The sequence below is a fragment of the Dipteris shenzhenensis genome, chromosome 21 (genome assembly GCF_047967505.1).
Source record: "Dipteris shenzhenensis isolate YYH24624 ecotype China chromosome 21, Dip_SZ_1.0, whole genome shotgun sequence".
Classification (NCBI taxonomy): domain Eukaryota; kingdom Viridiplantae; phylum Streptophyta; class Polypodiopsida; order Gleicheniales; family Dipteridaceae; genus Dipteris; species Dipteris shenzhenensis.
Genome location: NC_141616.1, coordinates 21,715,599 through 21,736,662, shown reverse-complemented (window position 1 = coordinate 21,736,662; position 21,064 = coordinate 21,715,599). Strand labels below are relative to the sequence as shown.

At 43.8% G+C, this 21,064-nt stretch overlaps 1 protein-coding gene across 2 annotated transcripts in view; it reads right to left on the bottom strand.

The window, feature by feature from the left end:
• LOC147888628 (uncharacterized) overlaps positions 1–11,460 on the bottom strand; it is a 117,458-nt gene extending 105,998 nt beyond the window's left edge. For both annotated transcript variants that reach the window (XM_087392199.1, XM_087392200.1), the window contains exons 1-3: positions 10,869–11,460; positions 4,237–4,387; positions 4,060–4,150 (exon numbers count right to left, since the gene is read on the bottom strand). In XM_087392199.1, coding sequence (XP_087248325.1) covers positions 4,060–4,150; positions 4,237–4,387; positions 10,869–11,295 — 669 coding nt within the window. In that variant the 5' untranslated portion in view covers positions 11,296–11,460. The remainder of the gene's footprint in view (positions 1–4,059; positions 4,151–4,236; positions 4,388–10,868) is intronic.
• Positions 11,461–21,064: the final 9,604 nt, after the last annotated feature.

Here is a 21,064-nt window from a genome sequence, read left to right as displayed (position 1 = left end):
TAAATAAATACCACAAGGAGCGCCAATGTTTGGGGCCAATTGGTGTCTTTGTTTTTTAGTAGAAGCGCTCTAGCTCCCTTGTGATTTGTGGTGTGGTTCACAAAACGAATTTAGACAGTGCACCAGTCCAAAATTAATGAAATAGGTGTTCGTTGTGCATTTATGTCACCGATTTGTTAGCTGCAGATGCGGTTGGTACACCACCCATGAATAATAGCTGGATGACAACTATCTTTATGTACTCTTGTTAGTGACTCAGTTAGTATGCCACCTAGGTTAGCTGAGTTTGGTTTGAGACCCACATATAGGGTTCATCTATTCCTTTTGTACTAAGAGAGAGAGTTCTTTTGGCTTTCACAACTAAGAAGAGAAAAATTGCTTTCAGCCTCCACCTTTGTGTGTATTCCCCTTTTGTATATGTGAGAAAGTGTGGAACACCGGCACATAAATCTTGGACATGACATGCCCAATGATAGTCCTATAGTTTTTCGAGCTCATGGAATCCCCTACCTTATGGATCAGGACGATAGTGTTAAGGTTCCATGTGTGAGGGAAACAGATCCATAGATCAAATGACTGTTAAGACAGGCAATCTCCAAATGCAGAGGCCAGGGCCAAACAACTGGCCAGAAAGGCCAAAACTGACAAATCTCCAAACACCAAGGTCAGGCCAAATAAATGGCCAAAAAGGCCATAACTAGCCAACCAAAACTGGCCGACCAGATCTGGCCGGCCAGAACTGGCCGACCGAACCGACCAGATAGGTCAAGCCTATAAAAGGCTGTAGCCCCCTGGCTACTTAACTCACCTTTTCTGGAACAGGCTGCCGCACACCTGCGCTCCAGTATTGCCGCTGCCTCTGCTTCCTCTGCCTCCACTCCTGCATCCTCTCCAGCTTCCTCTGCCTCCACTCCTGCATCCTCTCTGACTTCCTCTGCCTCCACTCCTGCATCCTCTCCAGCATCCTCTGCCTCCTCTGCCTCAGCTTTAGCATCTCTGCCTCCTCTGCCTCAGCTTTAGCATCTCTGCCTCCTATGCTTCAGCTCCATCATCCTCTCCTGCTGCTGCTCCAGATCAGCATCGTCTTATATCTCTACTGCTGCTGTATTATTTTCTCCAGATCTGCAGCAAACCTTTGCTCTTTTGGCAATAGGTTACTGACCCAGATCTGGTTCAGTTCCAGCTAGTGGAGCTAGTGCAAAGCCCACTTCAGTTGGCTGTTCTGGAGGACTGATGTTTGCTCCCTCCACAGTTTCTTTCTCAAATATTTCTTATCTTGTATTGAGTTCCTTTGGTGATATATATTTCTTCTTCAGCTATCATTAGTCTTCAGTGTTGTTTTATATGTCTCCAAGAACTTTCTTTATATGGTATCAGAGCAAGGTGTGCCTATCGACACCTAAGCCTTGACATGGAAAGCTTGGAAGATAGATCATCAACTGAAGATGTCTTCTCCTTCTTCCCCGAAGCGATCTCAACACGAATCGACCTCTATTCAACCACCACCCTCGTCATATGTCGAGAGAGAGTCTGCAAGGATCGAAGGTGATGAATACGTCTCCAAACTCTTTAAAGAATTTGCTGAATTTCAGAAATGGAAGGAACTTGAAGCAGGTACCCGCACACCTCGTGCTTCTTCTTCTCCACGTTTTCCTTCGATACGTCAACAAGGACCTCTATTCAACTCGGAAGAAGCTGAGCAACATCTCAAGTTCGGTGCCGATGAAGAACAAGTATACCCTGACGAAAGAGGACAGGCCGGCATGAGGACAATGGATTATTCGACAATGCCTATCCCACAAGTATCAGTGCAAGGTATGTTGCCCTATTCCCTTGGTGCAACTCCGTCTGTTATGCAAGGCATAGAAACGAGTAATCACGAGGACACACATCCATACATGCATGTGAACACTCATAGACGAGAAAGAAGAAATGCGTCAGACAATGAGTTTGCTTTTGGTTCTCATTCTTCCTTCCCTCTCATCCCTCTCATATCTTCCGCTGCCATCTTTCCTTCAGTGGCTTCTCATCCTCCATCTTCTCTTATGCCGCTGGGCTCCTATAGTTTATTTCCCTATATCTCTCCCACTGCCCCTTTTTCCCCTCTCATGTCATATCCCGCCTCTCATGTTTATCCCTCCCCCTTAGGGCCTTCTCCGAATCCTTTTGTTCCTCCGATGGTGCCGCCTCTCCCTCCTCACTCCGCTCCTGTTCTGAGTCCTCTCATGCATCCACCGGTTGCTTCTCCCTATCATTCCCTTTCTTCCTCTCACCATGTCTCTGCAATAGCCAAACATGCTTTTACTGATATGACTCGTTTGAACGGGTCTAATTATACCACATGGTCAAATCTCATGCGCCATGTGCTTGATTCTCAGGACCTATAAGAACTCATTCAAGATACTGAACCGCAACCCGATCCTCATGTTTATCCTTATCAGGTACTTCGCTCGTGGCGACATTGTAATGCCACTGCCATTGTCGAAATCATGCAAGGTCTTTTGCCTGAATTTCACTCTCAATTACAGCATTTTGACCTTGCCTCTGAGCGATGGGCACATCTCACTGACCGCTATGCAGCCCGAGATCGTACTCGCCACATCAATCTTGACCACGATCTCCAGCAATTTCAGATCACTGCTAACCATGATCTCAAGGTAAAATTGGCAGACTACCGGCGGTTAATTGCTGAATTTGCCACAACTAGTCCTCCCAAATCCGAGGATGACCAAGTTACTTTCTTTTTGAACAAACTCCCGCCCAAGTATTTTAGTTTTATGCAGCAAATCATTTCTCAACCCTCCCTTCCTACTTTTTATGAGTTCGAATGTCAACTCTTGCGTTATGCTCGTCTCTACTCTCAGGTCCACCAAAAACATAGTGTTCCTGCTTTAGAGGGGGCTCTTCTCTCCGGGATTCCTTTGCCTCCTCTCCTACATCCTCTCCAGCTTCCTCTGCCTCCACTCCTGCATCCTCTCCAGCATCCTCTACCTCCACTCCTGCTTCCGCTTCAACATCTCTGCCTCCTCTGCCTCAGCTTCAGCATCTCTGCCTCCTCTGCTTCAGCTCCATCATCCTCTCCTGCTGCTGCTCCAGATCAACATCGTCTTATATCTCTACTGCTGCTGTATTATTTTCTCCAGATCTGCAGCAAACCTTTGCTCTTCTAGCAATGGGTTACTGACCCAGATCTGGTTCAGTTCCAGCTAATGGAGCTAGTGCAGAGCCCACTTCAGTTGGCTGTTCTGGAGGACTGCTGTTTGCTCCCTCCACAGTTTCTTTCTCAGATATTTCTTATCTTGTATTGAGTTCCTTTGGTGATATATATTTCTTCTTCAGCTATCATTAGTCTACAGTGTTGTTTTATTTGTCTCCAAGAACTTTCTTTATAATGACTTCATTAAATAGCTTTGCCAAGATCAGGGAAAAGGTACTTAATCCACACACACACTTCTTTTGTTTTTGTAAAAGAAACTTTCCATTTAAAAAAATTTACATTCATAACTGTCCCAGAGTGGAACAGTCACACACACACACAGAGCAGTCCATTTCTGCTTTCTCCAATGTTGTGTGTTCTCTCTGTCTCTCAAACTTCATATAAGGACTCTTTTAAACAACCCACAAAGCGCAACAGAGCTTTGCACAGCACTTTGTAAAGAAGGATTCTGTAAAAAAGAAACTGAGATATGACAAATGCATATCGCAACAAGACTGCTTTGACTAAGTTGAATTGAGAAATTTTACTCCAAAAACCAGAATCTCATGTACAGCTCACAAGCATCTATAATCATGAGGTTTGACCTTCCTTGAATAATCAAAATCCCATCAAGAAGATCAAGCATTGTTATCTATCTCATTGTCCAATAATTAAGATTGGTGTCATGCCTTTACACAAAAACACAGGTTTAGATTGCCAAACGGACAAAACGATTGATCACCTCTCAAGCAAAAAAACTATTGAAAAAATTACAAGCAATTACACAATCGATGCAATAGCATACTATGAATCAATCTATGCATTCATAAAGACAAACAAAAAGCAAAAGAGAAGATCTATACCTCTGCAGCTGCAGATACTACTGATCCGGCGGAACATAAATATTTCCCTGTGTGCGCCCTTAAGTTAACTCGAACAGGAGCCCGGGACATCCTATAAAGGATTTAGAAAAATTGGTGAGTCTACTGTACAAAGAAGCAAACAAAGATGCTGACAAGCTACCAGTAAATCCTGCTCACCAGTATGGTCTCCTGGCATGTTTCCAAACAAGAGCATATTCAATCAGCTGAAATACTGCCCTTTTATTGGCCTTTTGAGCACCAACCAGCAAGAGACTATTGAAATCCGATGTCCAATACCCATCTTCAACGTTACTGAATACCCTGACATCTTTACCATGAGAACACAACCGCCTTTTAGTGCAAATAACAGCCATGGTACACTTTTACAAAACTATCTTAGCAAGCCTTTAGTGATCTTGTCAATTCCAGCATCCCCCCACTGGTAAAAAAGCAATAACAAACAATGCTTGATAATGCACACAATTATTGCATCCCTTAAAGAACTACTTGACAATAAGCACACGTCAACAGAACCAGCAGCACATAAACACCAGCCTTACATTTTCAAGCATCAAAGATGATGTTGAAGACAAAAGAACCCTATCTAAGAATAAAGCAGTGTATAGATCAAGCAGAAGGTAATTGGCTGACAAAAATAAACCAAACTTTACAGCCATCCAGAAAAGGAAAAGATATTGCAGATGCTACAATTCAACATATTGAAAGCGTATACAATTTTAAGGACCTGAAAATGCTGCATACCTCTTCAAAGTCTAGATCAAATTTAGTCCACTTTGAGCATGCAAGCCCTTGTATAACTTCACACGAATGGGAGAGAGATCAAAACGCGTAAGAATACCAGGACAAATAGCCAAAAAGGCACTCCCTTCATGACACACAAAAGATGTACAAAGAGACAAGGAGTGTTGGAATGGTCACCTCCCCATCTATAAACCCCCATATGAGGAGAGCGTGGGGGAGGGAGACCTAGGGCAGGATGTGCCCAAGAGAAAAGAAAGAGAGGGGGCTGCCACATGGGCAGCACCTCACATCAAAGAGAGCAGACATGGTGCGGGATTGCACAGACAAAGGCGCCTATGTGGAGGGCATCTGTGTGCAGATGGACAGCCTGCAACAGAGCCTACAGGTGGCGCAACCATGGAAGGGAGCAGCAGCACCTGGGTCGACCATTGGCTAAGGCTGGTGGGTCTGGTTGGAGCCAACAAATCAGGCCTGGAGATGGGCTGGCCAGGGGGGCTGAATCCCTGGAACAAAGCCTGAAAAAGGGCCTAGACAAGACCCTTATATAGGGCCCTGGTTGGACTGGTAGGGGCAGCCAACCAGATCAGTTTTAGGGCAGACAGAAAGTCGGCCAGTTAGGGGTCTGCCAGTCGGTTTTTGCAGCAGGCCTTGGGGCCTATAAAAGGAGAGGCCCTAGGCCTCATATATCATCCAACTTTCCAGCAAAAGCAGGAGCAGACAGGAGCAGCCAGGAGCCACTCCCTTGGGCCTCACACTGGGGGTGAAGGAGAGCGGAAGGTGTGCTGCAGACTGAGTTCCCTAGAGGCTGGACCTTGGCTGTCTTCCAGGGCAGCAAGGTGTTGTGATCATCATACCTTTTGGAGCAGCCATTCACAAGCAGGTTGGAGCAGTGGAACAGCTATCTTGGGGCCTACATTCAGGAGGACCAAGGGGGCCTGTGTGCTGCAGACAAAGCTTGGCAGGGGCTGCCCACCTAGGCTGAATCACAGGCAGTAAGGTGGAGAAGAACACACTAGACGGAAAGTCTACAGACGCTCGAGGTGGAGCACGCGGGCTCCAGTCTAGAGATAACTGGTAGATAGGAGAAGGACCTTGTGGTAAGATCAGAGGACCACACCATTGGTGGGACTCTGGATCTCTCTCTTTTGTATTGTGTCCATAGTTTTGGACGGAAATATATTATTTTGGTGGTTTCTCTATCTGGCTGGTTCATTGTCTATTGATGAGTCTGCACATTTATTTTATGCACGTAAGTTAAGAAGTTTGTGATTCTCCACATCCCACACCACACTGTGTGAGCTCCTGGACATTACTATCAGTCTTCCGCTGTGCGTACCCTCTGTTGGGTAATTTCTAACAAGGAGTGTTAACAACAATCACATAACATCCACAGGTAAGAAGCAAAAAAAACCATGATATCTAAGGACCTTGTGTGGTCCATCTTAGAAAAAAGACCCAATATTTCTCAGTCAAAGTTTTGAGCCAAGGCCTGACAAAACAAAAAGAAAGTCCTCAGCTTCAAAATCTAAACAAAGAGATGGAGATAACCTAAAATGAAAGCACACCTTACGAAGCATGTAATTATTTTCAGCACCACATCATAAGGGCAATTGGACACACTCTTACAAAACTCTACAGGTCAATATTGTGTTTGAGAAAGAAAAGTAAAGACTACAATGGGGTGAATATTCTGTTTGAAACACTGTAATATTTAAGACAGTGGCCAATGTATTAAGTAGTTAGGAAGGTTACGGCCATTTTCCCTTCTTTTTAAGGTTTTTCCCCTAACCACAGTTAGTGGTTGAGTAAGTGTGTAAGTTTTAACTCACCCGTGGTTTTTAGGGTTTTGTCATGTTGACAGCCCACTTTACCACAATGGGGTGAATATTCTATCGGAAATACTGTAATATTTAAGACAGTGGCCAATGTATTAAGTAGTTGGGAGAATTATAGTCACTTTTTCCTTCTTTCTAAGGTTTTTTCCCCTGACCACATATAGTGGTTGAGCAAGTGCGTAAGTTTGTTTTAACTCACCCATGGTTTTAGGGTTTTGTCATGTTGACAGCCCTCTTGTACTTCATACTTGGAACGTCTCTTCGACATAGCTCCAAGTCTTTCTGCTCTCTCCGTGGCTACAGCTCACATTTGGTATCAGAATAGGCTGTCCCCCTGCTCCCCCGCACCACTCCTCACCTCACCTGCCCTTAGGGACAACTTCTGTTTCGAAAAACTGCAATTTGTCACAAGAAACCTTACTGGACACTCCGTTTTTTGTCAGCCAGGACAACCATTTTCTACAAGCTTTTGGAGCTTGGATGACCCAATTTTGAGGTATTTTTCTCTGATTTCGAGCTGCTACAGTGTAGTTTCAATCTGTTTCTTGTTGTTGTTCCTGCTTTGGACTGGCCACCTTCACTTGGAGTTGTTCTAGAACAGGGCGACTTGTTTTGAGGCATTTGTGGAGGCAGGGTTGCAGTTTTTGGGGTACCCCTGCAGATTTTGGAGTGCAGCTGCTGTGCAGGCTGCATGGCATCCTCTATCTGATAGACGACTTCAAGGTACCTATTATGGAGAGTGTTTTGACAGGTGTACCTGCTGTACCAGCCATTTGGAGCAGTTTTCACGTCTGTACCTGCTGTACCTGCTGTCCTTATCAGGCCGCCTCTGATTTGAAACTGCCCAACCAGTTTTCGAGGTGTTTTGGACTTATTTTGGGGTCACCTCTCAGCTACAGCAAGCTTCCTACTGGCTGGACTTGTTTTCCTACAGGAAACAGCATTTTCGGCAGGAATTTTGGTTGTTGAATTACTGTTTTGACTTGGGTTGATCTCAATTACAGGTGTTGCCTCAGTTTCAGGTAAGAATACGGTTCAAAATCAGTAAATACAGTCATCTTTTGAGGTGTTTCCTGGTACACAGAATTCAGAGGGGTTGTGTTCAAGCATTATCTTGTTTGGGGCGGATTTGATTCTGTATCAGTACTGTTCAAACAGTCCACTTTGTCAATTCAAAATGGATATATTCAGGCTGCATTTGCCTAGCCAATATTCGCTTGTGGAACAATGTTTGTTGTTGGTGCAATATAAATCACACAAATTTTTGCGACTCTTTGTACGTTCATCTTTAAGATGGCTCACAATCAGAATCAAAATCCAAGAGTTGTTTTTGGAGTTTTGGCCCAAGAGGATAAACTGGATGGCACCAATTATTCCCTGTGGAACTTTATGGTAAAGAATCTTTTGTTTGCAAAGATTCTGGGATTTTGTTAGGCGAAGATGCCCGTCCAAGACATCTCCTAGTATACCTCAGCAAGCAACTGGTGTGGACCTCATGAGCAGGTTGAATGGCTTTAATGATGAACTCCCTGAACGACCCTGAGAGTCGCGCTTGTGGTTGTTATGTGATAGTCAACAGTCTGACGACGCTGTAGCAGAGTGGCTACTTGAGGAGGGAGAAGGGGAGAGTTCACCATATGAACAGGCTGTGGTGCTCAGCGTGAGCGGAGTGAAAGGGGCTTGAGCAGATGGAGTGAGATGGAGAGGTTGAGCTGACAGAGAGGGTGGGCAATGGTAAAGCTTCTTCTCTGTCATCTTGGAACAGCTCTTTTGTATCAGGTTTTGTCCATTTGGCTGAAGTAATCTATAAATGCATGATCTACTGTTCTATTCTATTGATGCACTGCTCCAAGATGTAAGTCTGTATGCATCTCTCTATGCCCTTGTGTACACATTAAGGAAAGAAGTGAGATTTGAGTTAGCACTGTGTGATTTCTGGGCATACGTTTACATAAACTTGCACTTTGGAAAGCGTTGGCTGTAGCAAGCAACCTCCACCTCTGTTTCCTAACAGTATGTTGCTGAAAACAAAGTTGTCTCCTTCTTGCGAGGGTCTGCTTCCTTACAGTGCTTCGGGTGTATCACAAGCGCAGATGAGGCTCTGATACCATATCAGAGGTCAAGTGGTCGCTGTAGCACCTGTACGCAGCAAAAAATGAACACGAAATGTTTCCAAAACACACCAAACAGTACACTGTAAATGAACCCACAGTAACACAGATATGCAGGAGATAAACAGCAGAAAAACTTCACAAAATACTCAATCTATTCATCCACTAATGTGGGAAAACAGTAGCTCAAGTATGAGCACAAATCCTCCTGCGTCTGCTGGGTAAAACACAGCCAGGTGTGGCTGACAAAGACCAAGTGAAGAGGAAGGCAGCTGCTGCCTATGTATGCTCCTGCGTGCCTGGCTGAGAAGGGCTTCAGTGGGATGCAGTCGGATCTAAATTCTGGCCCCCAAATAGGCTATATGCAAGCCATGGACCTGCCTATAAATCGTTGTCAATAGGTAGTCCAATGGGCCTGGTAAACAGCCTTATAAGGGCTCCACGTGGACTGTGTATATCAGCCCTCAACCAGGAACGAAAACCAGTCATCCTTGGACTCACATGTACCATCATGTATGGGCATGCGCACCCACAAAACCTGATGTCGTCCTCATATGGGGGCTCAGCGCTAGGTCAAAGGTCAAAACACCGGCATCATGTCAGGGGCATTGAGCAAAACCACACAGAAGCCCCTTTCCTTGGTGTCTACTCTTCATAAGACCACTAAGTCCTTTGTGGCGCTATGTGCCTTACAAAAACCTGCTTGTCACTCTGCTCGTCACTCTGCTCTTTCCCACTTACTCCTATCCATGTGCTGAGTTTTAGCTCCATGATAGTGCCGAAGGGGGTGACCCTACCATTATAGTTTTATAATGGCCTGTGTCTTCCCCTCTGAAAAAGGCTTCACCAAATGATCTCAATACACGTAAGTTGTAAAACTAGATAATGCTAGTGACAGCAACTCCAGAAGCTTGTAGAATATTCAGATGACATGCCTGGGCAATCTAGAGAGTGTACATTCTAGAGTCCTTCTAGAAATTCCGTTGGGTTTCAATTTTAAAGGTTGAAGGAAAGAAGGCTCAATGTACGAACATTGTCACAGCATGCACATGAAGGAAGAGGCTAATGAAAGCTGCAAAGTACAAAGAAGAGTGAAAGATACGCATCTTTAAAGCTGAGGACAGCATACATGAAGCATTGGAGGATAGGAATGCAATGTCCTGATTATCTAGATGAATCCAGGAACATGCCCAAACTCAACGAGTAAAATTGGGTCACATAACAGAAAGTAAGACGATAGACTGCAAGCCACGCTCAGGTTAGTCTTTCTTGGTCTCTCTTCAACAAGTACGTGTCATGGCATTTGAACAAATCTCAATTATTCGATAATACAGTGCAAAGGTCTGTGCGCATAAAAGATAATATAAGTCAAGCTCAGGTTGTCTCCCTCCCTTGGATCCTCCTTCAACAAGTACGTGTCATGGCATTCGAATTTTGATCAAATCATACTCACTCAATATAACATGCATATACAAAGGTTTCTGAGCATAAAAGATAATATAATTCAGCATCAGGTTAGTCTCCCTCTCTTGGTTGACAAGCCTTGCGAATCTAAGGTTTTTGGGTCTGTGCCTGTCTTGTCTGCGATTGCTGTGTGCGAAGGTCGCGCAACGGCCTAACTTCAGACTTTATCCTCTTGTAAATGTAAACTCGCCTACACACGCACTTTCCGATGTTAATACATGCCCTGGTTCTAATGCGTTTGATTTTTTTCTCCACTCTTGCGCTTGCATGTTTAAGTAGGGCGGCTAAACCTCACTCAGGTTCACCATATCTGAGGCAGAAGAAATGGCACCCCAGTGTTATGTTCTGGTTCCGCTGTCGTTCCCTTGATTATGAGATCATGACATGTAGTTATCGAAGGGCAAGCGCCAATCTTGGAGAGGAAAACCGAACGAAACGAGCCAGTAATAGACTTGATTCGTCTTGCTCCCGTTTTTCATGGGTATACCAATGATAATGTGCCCTCTCCCCTTCCACGACCAACAACCATTTACGTATGAAGCACCAGCTCACGCAATTAACCTTCTTGTGTCCTATCGAAAAGATTTCATTGAGTCGTGCGTGTGAATGAAGAAGGAAGAGACGTCGCTTAGCTTACATCCACGTTCGTCGAACTCCAAAGAAAAATAAAAAGCTTCGTCTCGATTTCCGTAGCAGCAGGTTCGTGAGACACAAATCAGCTGTCCTTGCCTACGTAAGAACCATGAATCGCCATTCGAAAGTTCATTGCCTTTTGCGCACTCCTCTCTAAGGTTTTTCATCCTCAGGCGATCCTGCCCGACGGCTGCCGTTAAACTGCCTTGGGAAACAAGTTGATGCAGCCCGGTATCAGAAGTTGAAATAAGCTGAAGCATGTATCGACCGTCTTCACAAGGTAGGAGAATGAGGCCCGAGCTTTCATCCTGCTGCTCCACAAATGTCACAGTTCTCGGGCCATCGGGGGCGACGGCAAGCCAACGATTACACCATGATTTTACTCTAAAACAGGAAATCGGAACTGGAAAACGATCGTTGTGATATTTCATCTTCTCGTGCGGGTTTCCGCAATGCCTAAGGTTGTAGCATTCAGTATGTTGTTACCGGGTACACAAAGACTTCGAGTCTACGGCCCGGAATCCACATTCAGCTGCCAAAATCAGAGACGCGATTTCCAACTGTTCACGTGAGGATCGAGGCCAGCAAGATGGGGGGCGATGGCACAATATTGGACATAAAGGAAGCAATGTCTTTCTTGGTAAACATAATCAAAGGCAACTATAATTAAATATATATGCCACCAGTATGGATTGAACCATGCGATAGCGCACATGTAAAGGCGAAATGGCCAACTTCCAATATTCCAGCGTCTTTTTAAGCATATCAAGGACCCAGCCCATCTGTTGACGACGAGTGATTGTCCATCCCAATGGGTAGCCAAGGTGGCATACTAACTGTGTGGGTAAAACTATTTGCCCCGGCCAAAAAATATGATGCCAAGCTTCTCATGGAGAGGGACAAATTTTGATTTCTGAAATTCACATGTAGACCAGCAGCCAAAAGAAGATAGAGCACGCATGAGGCATGAAAGATCCCTCTCTGTATTCTGAGGCCAGAAAAATGAATCATCTGCATATGCCTGTGCAATTAATGGCTTACTGCCAAGTGCCTCCAAACCATACAAAGCACCTATAGATACCAAGTAATCCATTTATCGAAGCATATGATAAGTAGCTATGGCATAAAACAAAGCACTAAGAGTACAGCCTTGCCCAAATCCCAGAGATTTCATACGACGCACAGAGAAATCCAATCAGGGGCCTGCCGATTGTCTCGTAAGAAAAGCGCAAGGCTGCACAAAAAACGGTGACGAAGAAGCTTAAACGATCTGGATAAGAAGAAGCGATAGCAAATCAAGCAGGGACGAAATGGAAAGGCCAGAAACGGTACCTAGAGGCGAGGAAGGAGCCGAAACAGGGAAGGGATGAGGCAACGAAGGAGGCGAGCTATCATAGACGCCATAGCCAGGAGCTCAGAATGAAGCTGTGCTTCTTCTCATATTTTGAAGAAGCAACTCATTTGGAGAAGACAGCTTTCCCGAGGCCCTTCCAACCACACCTGGTTTAGTGCACCTGGTTTGAGGCCCTTCTAACCACCCTTTGGTTAGTTTTAGGCCCTTCCAACCACACCTGGTTTAGAGCACCTTCCCACTTCACTAACCGCAGCTCAGTCAGCTACTACCAGGGCTATCCCAACCTTGCTCTCACCTTGCTTTCATGTCCTCGTGACCTTGGACTTCCATTATTTCAGATCAAGCTCTAAATGAAGTTGTGCTCATTTTGAAGAAGAAACTCATTTGGAGAAGACAAAACTTCATTTCCACCCTCACTAGTTTTCACTTTAACTTAACCATCAACTACTCTAGTTTGAGGCCCTTTTAACCACAACTATTTAGAGCTATCCCAACCCTACTAGCTACTTGTTTTCAAGTCCCAACTTCCATCATTGCCTGCTAGACTCAACATTTTCCTGCCAAGCTAACCTTCTCAAAATCTCCATCTCCAGCCTAGCCTTGGGCTACTAGACTTGAAGAACTAGTGTCAAGGCTACATTGAATGCCGCTTTCAACTTTGAAAGAAACTGAATAGACCAAGTTTCTTTTTCAGTGCAGGCTATGCAACCAGTGCAAGTTGATTATATAGTGAAAAGCATCTACAGATGGGGATGCTCTTTTCCCAAAGTTATGGCTATTGAGTGGGCAGCCCTCCCGAGCAATGTTGATGCAGGTAGGTGCTCTAAGAACCCTTTGACCCTCTCACTGGGTCAAAGAGGCACTATGCCTTGGATTCTTCACTGTACCCAGTGAAGATGCACTTCCTTCTCTTGGAATCCAACTTTGACGTATCGTCTAGATGCACATGTACGAATGCATCACTACATCAAGGCCATTGTTGCCACCCTTAAAAACTAGGAGCCTGCAAATCAGCAAACATTGACATAGCCAGTGAAACCATGCACCTACGTTTCCACTATTTTGCAAGTGTCCGCCCATTGAGCTCCCAGTTTAATCATGCTCAAGAAGTCATGTGGCCTCACAATCTCTCCCAAAAGAGAATCCAACAAAATCCAATTAATCACTAGTGGGCTGACACCTTACCAACAACTATACCAGCTCTACCTGGTGTTTAAGGCTTGCAAATGACCGGCCCAACATGGATGGAAAGCCATTTCTCTTACCCAATGTGGCAAATAGGCAACCTCGTGGATCCGACATCTAGTGGATAGTTTGTAAACCCCCTTATCTCTTTGTCATCTTATCCCATGTCTTGTGGATAGTTGTGAAACCCCCCCAAGAGCCTGACAACACAAAGGGCCTCAATATTGTGCATCAAATTATTGCCTTCCCTCCCATCACCTTCCAACACTCTCTTAGTGATGACCTCGATGCCATGTGTTAAAAAACTTTGGTCCCCCCAACGTCAACATGAGGGAATAGGAAGAACTTGCAAGTGTGTTGGAATCATGTCCATTACATCAATTGGTTTCTATTGGTGCGAGAACCTCCTTTGAGCCTTTGGTCACATGCCTTCCAAAAAATCCAAATTCTAAAGGGACATTTCCACAAACATGGCTCCTCGAAACGCATACATGCTCACAGCCATGAAGGGGATGAACACGAGCAACAAAGAGGATTTCTCCATCTATAGTGGTTGACGAGAGCACTGATCCAATAATCTCACCACTCCATTTTCTATCTATGCTTCTAATTGTGATGTTGTTATAACATTTCACCTTTGTTCTATCTTAGATGTAGTCACCTATAAGCACATTCTAATAAGTACGTGAGTTCAAAGAAAAAGAGACCATGAATGCTTATAAGCACTATCCATTTAGAGTGCCATGTATTTTGCTTGCTATAAAGTAGCCAAGTACTCTTTCAAGATCCCTTCCATCAATGGTCTTTCGTTGATGGTCCTTGGGCTAATTTTGCTAGCATGTTGAGGGCATACATAAGCAATTGGTGTAGGCATCATGACTAGTTCCTTTGCTTTTTGTAGATTGGCTTCCAATTGTTCAATATGCTATAGCATTATAGCTCCTTCGTTGCCATTTGATGGGGTGCTCTCTGTGCCTTCTACTTCGACCTTTGTTGTGGTCGAGATGGGGGAAACAGAATTGTGTTAGGCGGTGTAGTATTGCCTACAGCTACATCTACATCTATTGTTCCAAAGAACCACTACCTTTTTGCAACTTGCTTGGAGAATCAAAACCAACCATTCAACATGGTTGTCCCAGGTTTTGGTTAGATGTTGGAGAACAGTTTCCACCAGATCTATCAATGTCCCAACCTCGATCATTTGGGAGGGGGTCGAAGAATCCATGTAGCCTCCTTTGAGCTAGGCCTCTAGGAAAATTATTCAGGCATGACTGTCATCCATTGCCTATTGTTCTGGCTATAGCTTGTGGAATTGATATATTGTAGTCAATGTTTAAGACTCCCACGCTACTACCAGTCTTTTGTGATTTTTTCCACTGGATGTCTCAACTTTTGTACATTGCTTTTATAATGTTAAGTGCCAAGTTGAGCTATGTGACTTCAGTTTTCAAGGTGTCAACCTCAGCATACTTCAATTGATATGTCCAGAGAAAATGGTTACATAACAGTTACACTTCCATACAACATTAAGTCATTGACGTCTGGGTCTACCTTGAAAATCTAGACTATGGTTGGTGGGTTTAGACCTACTACATCAGTAGTCTTGGGGGTACCATTTCTGTCCTTGACTGGGCCTTAGACTCACCTTTTCATGTCTCCCTCCTTTGCTTCTTGGGATCCTCCAACTTGTCCAAATCATCTTTTAAGAATGGAGCAATCTTTGATCTAAGGGAGTTCTTTGCTTCTATAGAATTGGTAGAGAATGTGATCTTGGGGGGAAATGAGACCTTTGGAAGCTAGAGTGGGGGCTTGTAGGATCGCTATATTGGAATTGATGTTTTGATTGCCACGACTCAAAGTTGTCCTTTTGAGGTTAAGAGCCGAAATAGTGATTGGGCCTATTTGGGAAGAAAATTGTGAATACCTGGCCAAGCTAAGAATGGACATTCCCCTTGGTTAATCTTTCCACATATTTTTTGAATTGATGGAAGAAAAGGTGTCCCTAGGCCAATTTCTCTCCATCCTCTATTCATTGAATCCACCCATAGGTTCTTGCTAAAATGTTTAATGTTTTATTCTAGAGCTGGATGAGCTCCAAAAAGAATCAGTATCCAGGTACCAACCTAGGACCACAAACTTAAGGTTGAGGAGACATAATTCCCCTTTGTTGTCTCTCTCCTTTTTGCCAAAAATTCCCTCTATATCAAGGGTTGAGGCAGATGAGGCCATCTAGTATGAGCCGTAGGTGCAATGTACAAGCTTCACCAAGAGAAGATGATGGACCAACCATGCACTTGAACTTTATTGCCTTTCAACAACTGGGCTAGTATACTATTTGACTTTATTTGGATGGGTATCTGGTCCCAGGGGATGTTGGCTATGTCATTAAGACATGTGCAGCCACCTTTGGTTAATCAACATCATGGCGTGAAACATTATGATCATTTTGTATGTCACCATAGCGGTAAAGGCTTGGGAGAAGAGAGAGGATAGAGAGTTGTTGATATCTATGAGGAGAACAACGATGGCATAGCACAAAGCTTTTGCAGCAAGGGAGAGAACAAAGTGAAGTAGTGAGATGATCGTGAGGAGGCATGACATGTAGGTAATGGCAAGATGATTGCTATAGCAAAGGATATGTGCAAGAGAGCCACTCAAGGCAAAAGCAAGAGTGTAATGTCTATTGTAGGTGCGAGAGCTCATGGCGATGTCAAAGCTGGATTATGGCAAGGAGAAGATGCAAGAGCAGAATGAAAAGCCATTGTAGATTATTGTGTAAGAAGGGCTCATTAGAGGATTGCATGCTTTAGCATGCATGCTGACTAATGATGTTAAGCGAAACTTAATGGTAAAGGTGAAATGTTCCCAAAATGGGGCCTAAGGCTATAGCCATTAACTAGATTTTTGAACTTTTTGTAGTGCACTGTGCCTAATAAAAATGTGCTATAATACAACCCCTTGATAATCCAGAATAGTCCCAGACATTGGAGCTTGAGTTTTTGAGATGGAGGCTAATATGGGATCAAATAATAATACCACATGCTTCTCCTTAAAAGATTTGAATGTTTGAGTATCAATCCACCCACTTTTTGTAACACTATTGGATTGCATATATAATGTTGGAATTGATGTACGGTCTTGGATGCTTCACCAATGCACCACCATGCTTGGGAGAGAGGTTCCCTTCATGATGTAGTGGATTGTAAAGGTAGGTGTAGAGCTTGTCAAGGCTGTGGTACATTGCCACACATATGGGATCGTCTACTCTGCATGCTCCTATCCATAGATGAGTCTTTTTTCTCATGCCTCCTCCCCAGTTAGTTGGATCATAGTAAGCTGAATGTGCATGATCTCCATGATCATTCACACAGTAGTAGCTACAACACTTGCTACTTCGCCACGAGTTTCATAGTGCTGAGGATGGACATCATGCTTTCTTTTGATACAAGAGCATATGTTTTCAATAGCAAATGTCAGAGATAGGTGTTGCTTTCTTCTAGTGAAAATCCTAGAGGTGTGGTCTTCCGCAATAAGCAGGTTTGCATTTCTATCTCATAGGAGATGGCTACACATGTATATGATTCATGGTGAGCTTATTGCAGGGAGGGAAGATCGGATAGGCTTTTGATTAGGCAACTCTATGGTCAACATTATGAATGTATATGTTTCGGATTGTGGACAACAGTGCGCTACATTTTTGAAGCACTGATGATTGAGAGCCTCCAAGATGTGGACACTTGGATGGTTGGAGGTGAGCTCAACAACCTAGAGTTTAGGGAGGACAAGGCAGGGAAGAGCCTCTTTCTTGAAGATTACGGTGTCTGAGAGGAGCATGTGGGCAGTTTATACCTTCACCATACATGGTAGGGATACTTGGCAAGAGGCAGAGTTCTCCATCCTTCCTTATATCCCCTGCTTCAATATTAACATGATGGACTTCTAGAGAGGCTGGACATGTTCTATGTGGGTGATTGGGCCATGCATAGGGGGGGTGCCACTGGCATTTTGGCACGTACCATGATGTTTGACCACTCCTGAATTGTCCTACACCCTGCGTAGCCTCGTCCATAACTCCTCAAAAGGAGTATGCATTTTAGATGCCTTGCTCCAAGAGGTGGAGGTGGAGGTACAACAAGTAGTCATAGAGGTTTGGTGGTAGCCCACAACCTCACCAAAGGGAAGTTGGATTCAAAGAAGTAGTGAGGAGCTTCAATCATAGGCTCTCCACCAATGTCACCTCCTTCAAGCATGTGAGAGCACATTGAGATGGGATGTGGCTTCGATTGAGTATCTAGGGAGCAGGAGTAAGTGGCTTGCGAGATCATTATGAGTGCATGCGACTCGACCTCCATGACATGAAAAATCCATCATGCAGAGTTCTCTTATCACTCATCGAGGGCCAAATGGTTATAGTAGGATGACTTGATAACTAGATAGTTTTTCAAGACCACTAGGCCTTAGTCAGCAGGGACGTAGTTGCAAAGATTGAGAGATGTGAGTGGATAGATGCACTCTGATGCTCGAGAGATCCTAGAATTACCACATAAATTGATTGGAGCTTGTTTTAGTATGAGGAGGAGTGGTTGTTTGGACCGGTAGTGGTCTCTCAAAGCATAAGCAGGAAGATTGAGGAGACTTTTACTAGTGAGGAGCTTTTAGAGCCTCTCAAAGCATGAGCAGGAAGATTGAGGAGACTTTCACTGATGAGGAGCTTTTAGAGCCTCTCAAGGCCCTTGCTCCGCAGAAGTGTCCTGGAGAGAATTGATTCACACCATCTTTCTTTAGATGCTTTCTGGGAGCATATCCACACCCCCCTTCAATTGCCCTCCTAGGATATCTTTGACTCAGGTTCAATTCTTAAGTCTCTAAAACGTGTCTGGACTTGTTTGATCCCAAATGGGGGGGATCGGATAGGTCTTCACCAATGGAGACTAGTAACTCTACTAGACATTGCATACAAGGTCTTAGCCAAGGTTTTGGGTTTGTGACTATGACCCCTCCTACTGGATACTATTCATGAGACGTAGACATATTTTGTCCGCAAGCACAATATCTTGGAAAATATATTCACCTTTTGGGAGGCACTTTTGAGAAGGTTTATGACAGGGTGGAGTGGTCCTTTTTGGAGGGCACTATGCAAAGATTACACTTCTCAAAAAGATGGATTTGAGGGGTTTCATCATTTTTCGTAGGCACTTCTAGTCAGATGCTTGGCCACACAAGAGAGGACTTTTCTCTTTCTCACTCGATTTGACGAGGCTATCCCCTCACCCCCTTTCTTTCCTTCGTGTAGTTGAGGCACTGGGTTACTTTTTGCTCTCTCAACATGTGAGCTAGAGGTTCCTAGGGAGGTCATCTCTCGCTTCTAGTTGCATCACTGGACCAGCCTAAAGCCACAAAAGGTTCTTTACTCCTTCTAGGTTGTTGCTCATGGATGCTTGGCCATGGCTAGAGCACGTGCAGTGGATGGAAGCTACCATTGTCACGTCGCCAAAGTGTTGAAGATGCTTCGTCACTATCTATGGGGATGCCCTAGCATGCATAGGATGTGTTCAATTGCTCTCAGCATTGTGGCCAGCCGTGTGGATGTAGTGAGATTTTACTTGGGGGATGCTTGTGTGGCTTCAGAGGGGGGTCATGCATTCTCGATCGATTTAGCCTCTCCAGCCTACCATCCTATAGCATGAGAGCCATACATTAAGGCTATTGGAGTGAAACTATAGCACGTATGGTATTAAATTAACCATTGTCTTGCATACTTTAAACGTGAGGAAACATTATTTAATGGGATTTAAACTTTTCTATAAGATTGATCTCAACAATGCATTTAAGATTTGTTGACTCATCCATTCATATCTAATAGACATATTAAATGGGAATCTTTTACATAGAGCTTTTAGCTAGAGATCTAGCCTAGTAGATAAAATTTTGTTGCAAATGCTTTTAGTAGAAAGCCAACTGTTAATATTAGAAATTAATAATTAGAATCATGTATCAAACTATCCATGTAATGGTTGACACCTCTTAAATTATGCATAGCTGACCATTCAAACAATAGGTAATAGAAGAGATGGATTGGCCACCTTATATGGGGGAGTCATTCCTAATCTACAAGTGATAGCAAAAGAAATTTATTATCCAACCATCAAAAATATGTTGAGAGATTATTGCAAAATGCATGAAGCCTTAGAAAGATAAGAGTTACAAGGGTAAGACTCCTATATTACTTGTGCCATTATAGATTCCACTCATTCATGGGAACAAATTTCAGTGGACTTTGTGAGATTTGTTGTGAAATGCATAACTCTTTAGAAGATCAAGGGCTCCTATTACTTGTCCCATTACCTATCCTACTTGATAGAATTCATATTTATAAGTCCGGCCACACCAATTGAAATGCACACACAAGGTAATAGATACTGCAAAGAAAGGATAATGTATTCATATAGCTGCAAAACTCAAGAGACTACGTTGTGAGACAAGAGAGTCTCTGAACACTGAGCCAGCACGAAAATAGTAGTATGGAACACTGCCATGAGCTACACCTCCTCGATCATTTGCATGATCTTATCAAGAAGCTACCTTTGATTTTAGTTGTTCCACCAACCTAAAATTGCACCATCCTAGGAGTTTTGTATGCTCATGCAATAGACACATGTAATAGCCACATGGCACCAGTTTAATCTGCCCCCCTTCAATCTTAGCCCAACAAGGCTTGGTTACCAACACCCCCCTCAAGCTGAGGTTGGGTAGAATGATATGTTACATGAAGAATCCTTGCCAAAACAAAATCTCAGAGGACCCAAAACAAAAGGGCTGTCAACCCGAGTTGATAGAGGAAGAGAATAAAATAGAAGTACCAAATACATCTCTCATAAGAAAAAGTGAGGATCAAAAAAGGATTTTGTCCAAAATAAAACACACAACTAAACTACATACCAAACCAAACGACTTGCAAACTTCAAAGGACAACTCCATGTATCCAAACGACTCCTGACAGACTTGATAGTGATCTACGACCTTGCCTCAACCCTACGGGGTATTTTTGACGTAGAAAATTGATCATACGTTATTGACATTTGATGGACTCGTCCTACACTATGTGATATTATTGTGGCATGCACTTAGAAAGCAAACTTGTCATAATCTACCTCGCCCTTGATGACGCACAGATCCACCATCTCCTATGTGATTGCATGTGCACTATCTTTGCTACTAGTAGTCACAACTTCTCTATTTTGTTGAGAGCCAGACCTCCTTCTGATAGCAGTAGTCTTCCTTATGGGCTGACTTGCCACAGTAAGTGCTTTTCATGTCGGTCTTCTTCACTTGCTTGCCTTTCTCGGCTAGATATACGCTTTCACCAAATCCAAACTCACGTTTCTGATGCCTCTCATTGTCTAGAAGTGCAGCGACCATCTCGTTCACAGTAAGCATCTCACTGCTCACATAGAGGATCTTCACAATACCATCATATGATGAGGGAAGACTTGATAGGAGGACTGCCTTTATGTCATCATCTACTACCCTAACATGAAGCTCAAGTAACTATCTCAAGACAGCTCTCATTCTGCTCGTGTTCTCTAAGAGTTGTGTTCTCTTCCATCTTGAAACCAAAAAATTATTGCTTCAACAACACCTTTGACTTCTTTAACCTTGCA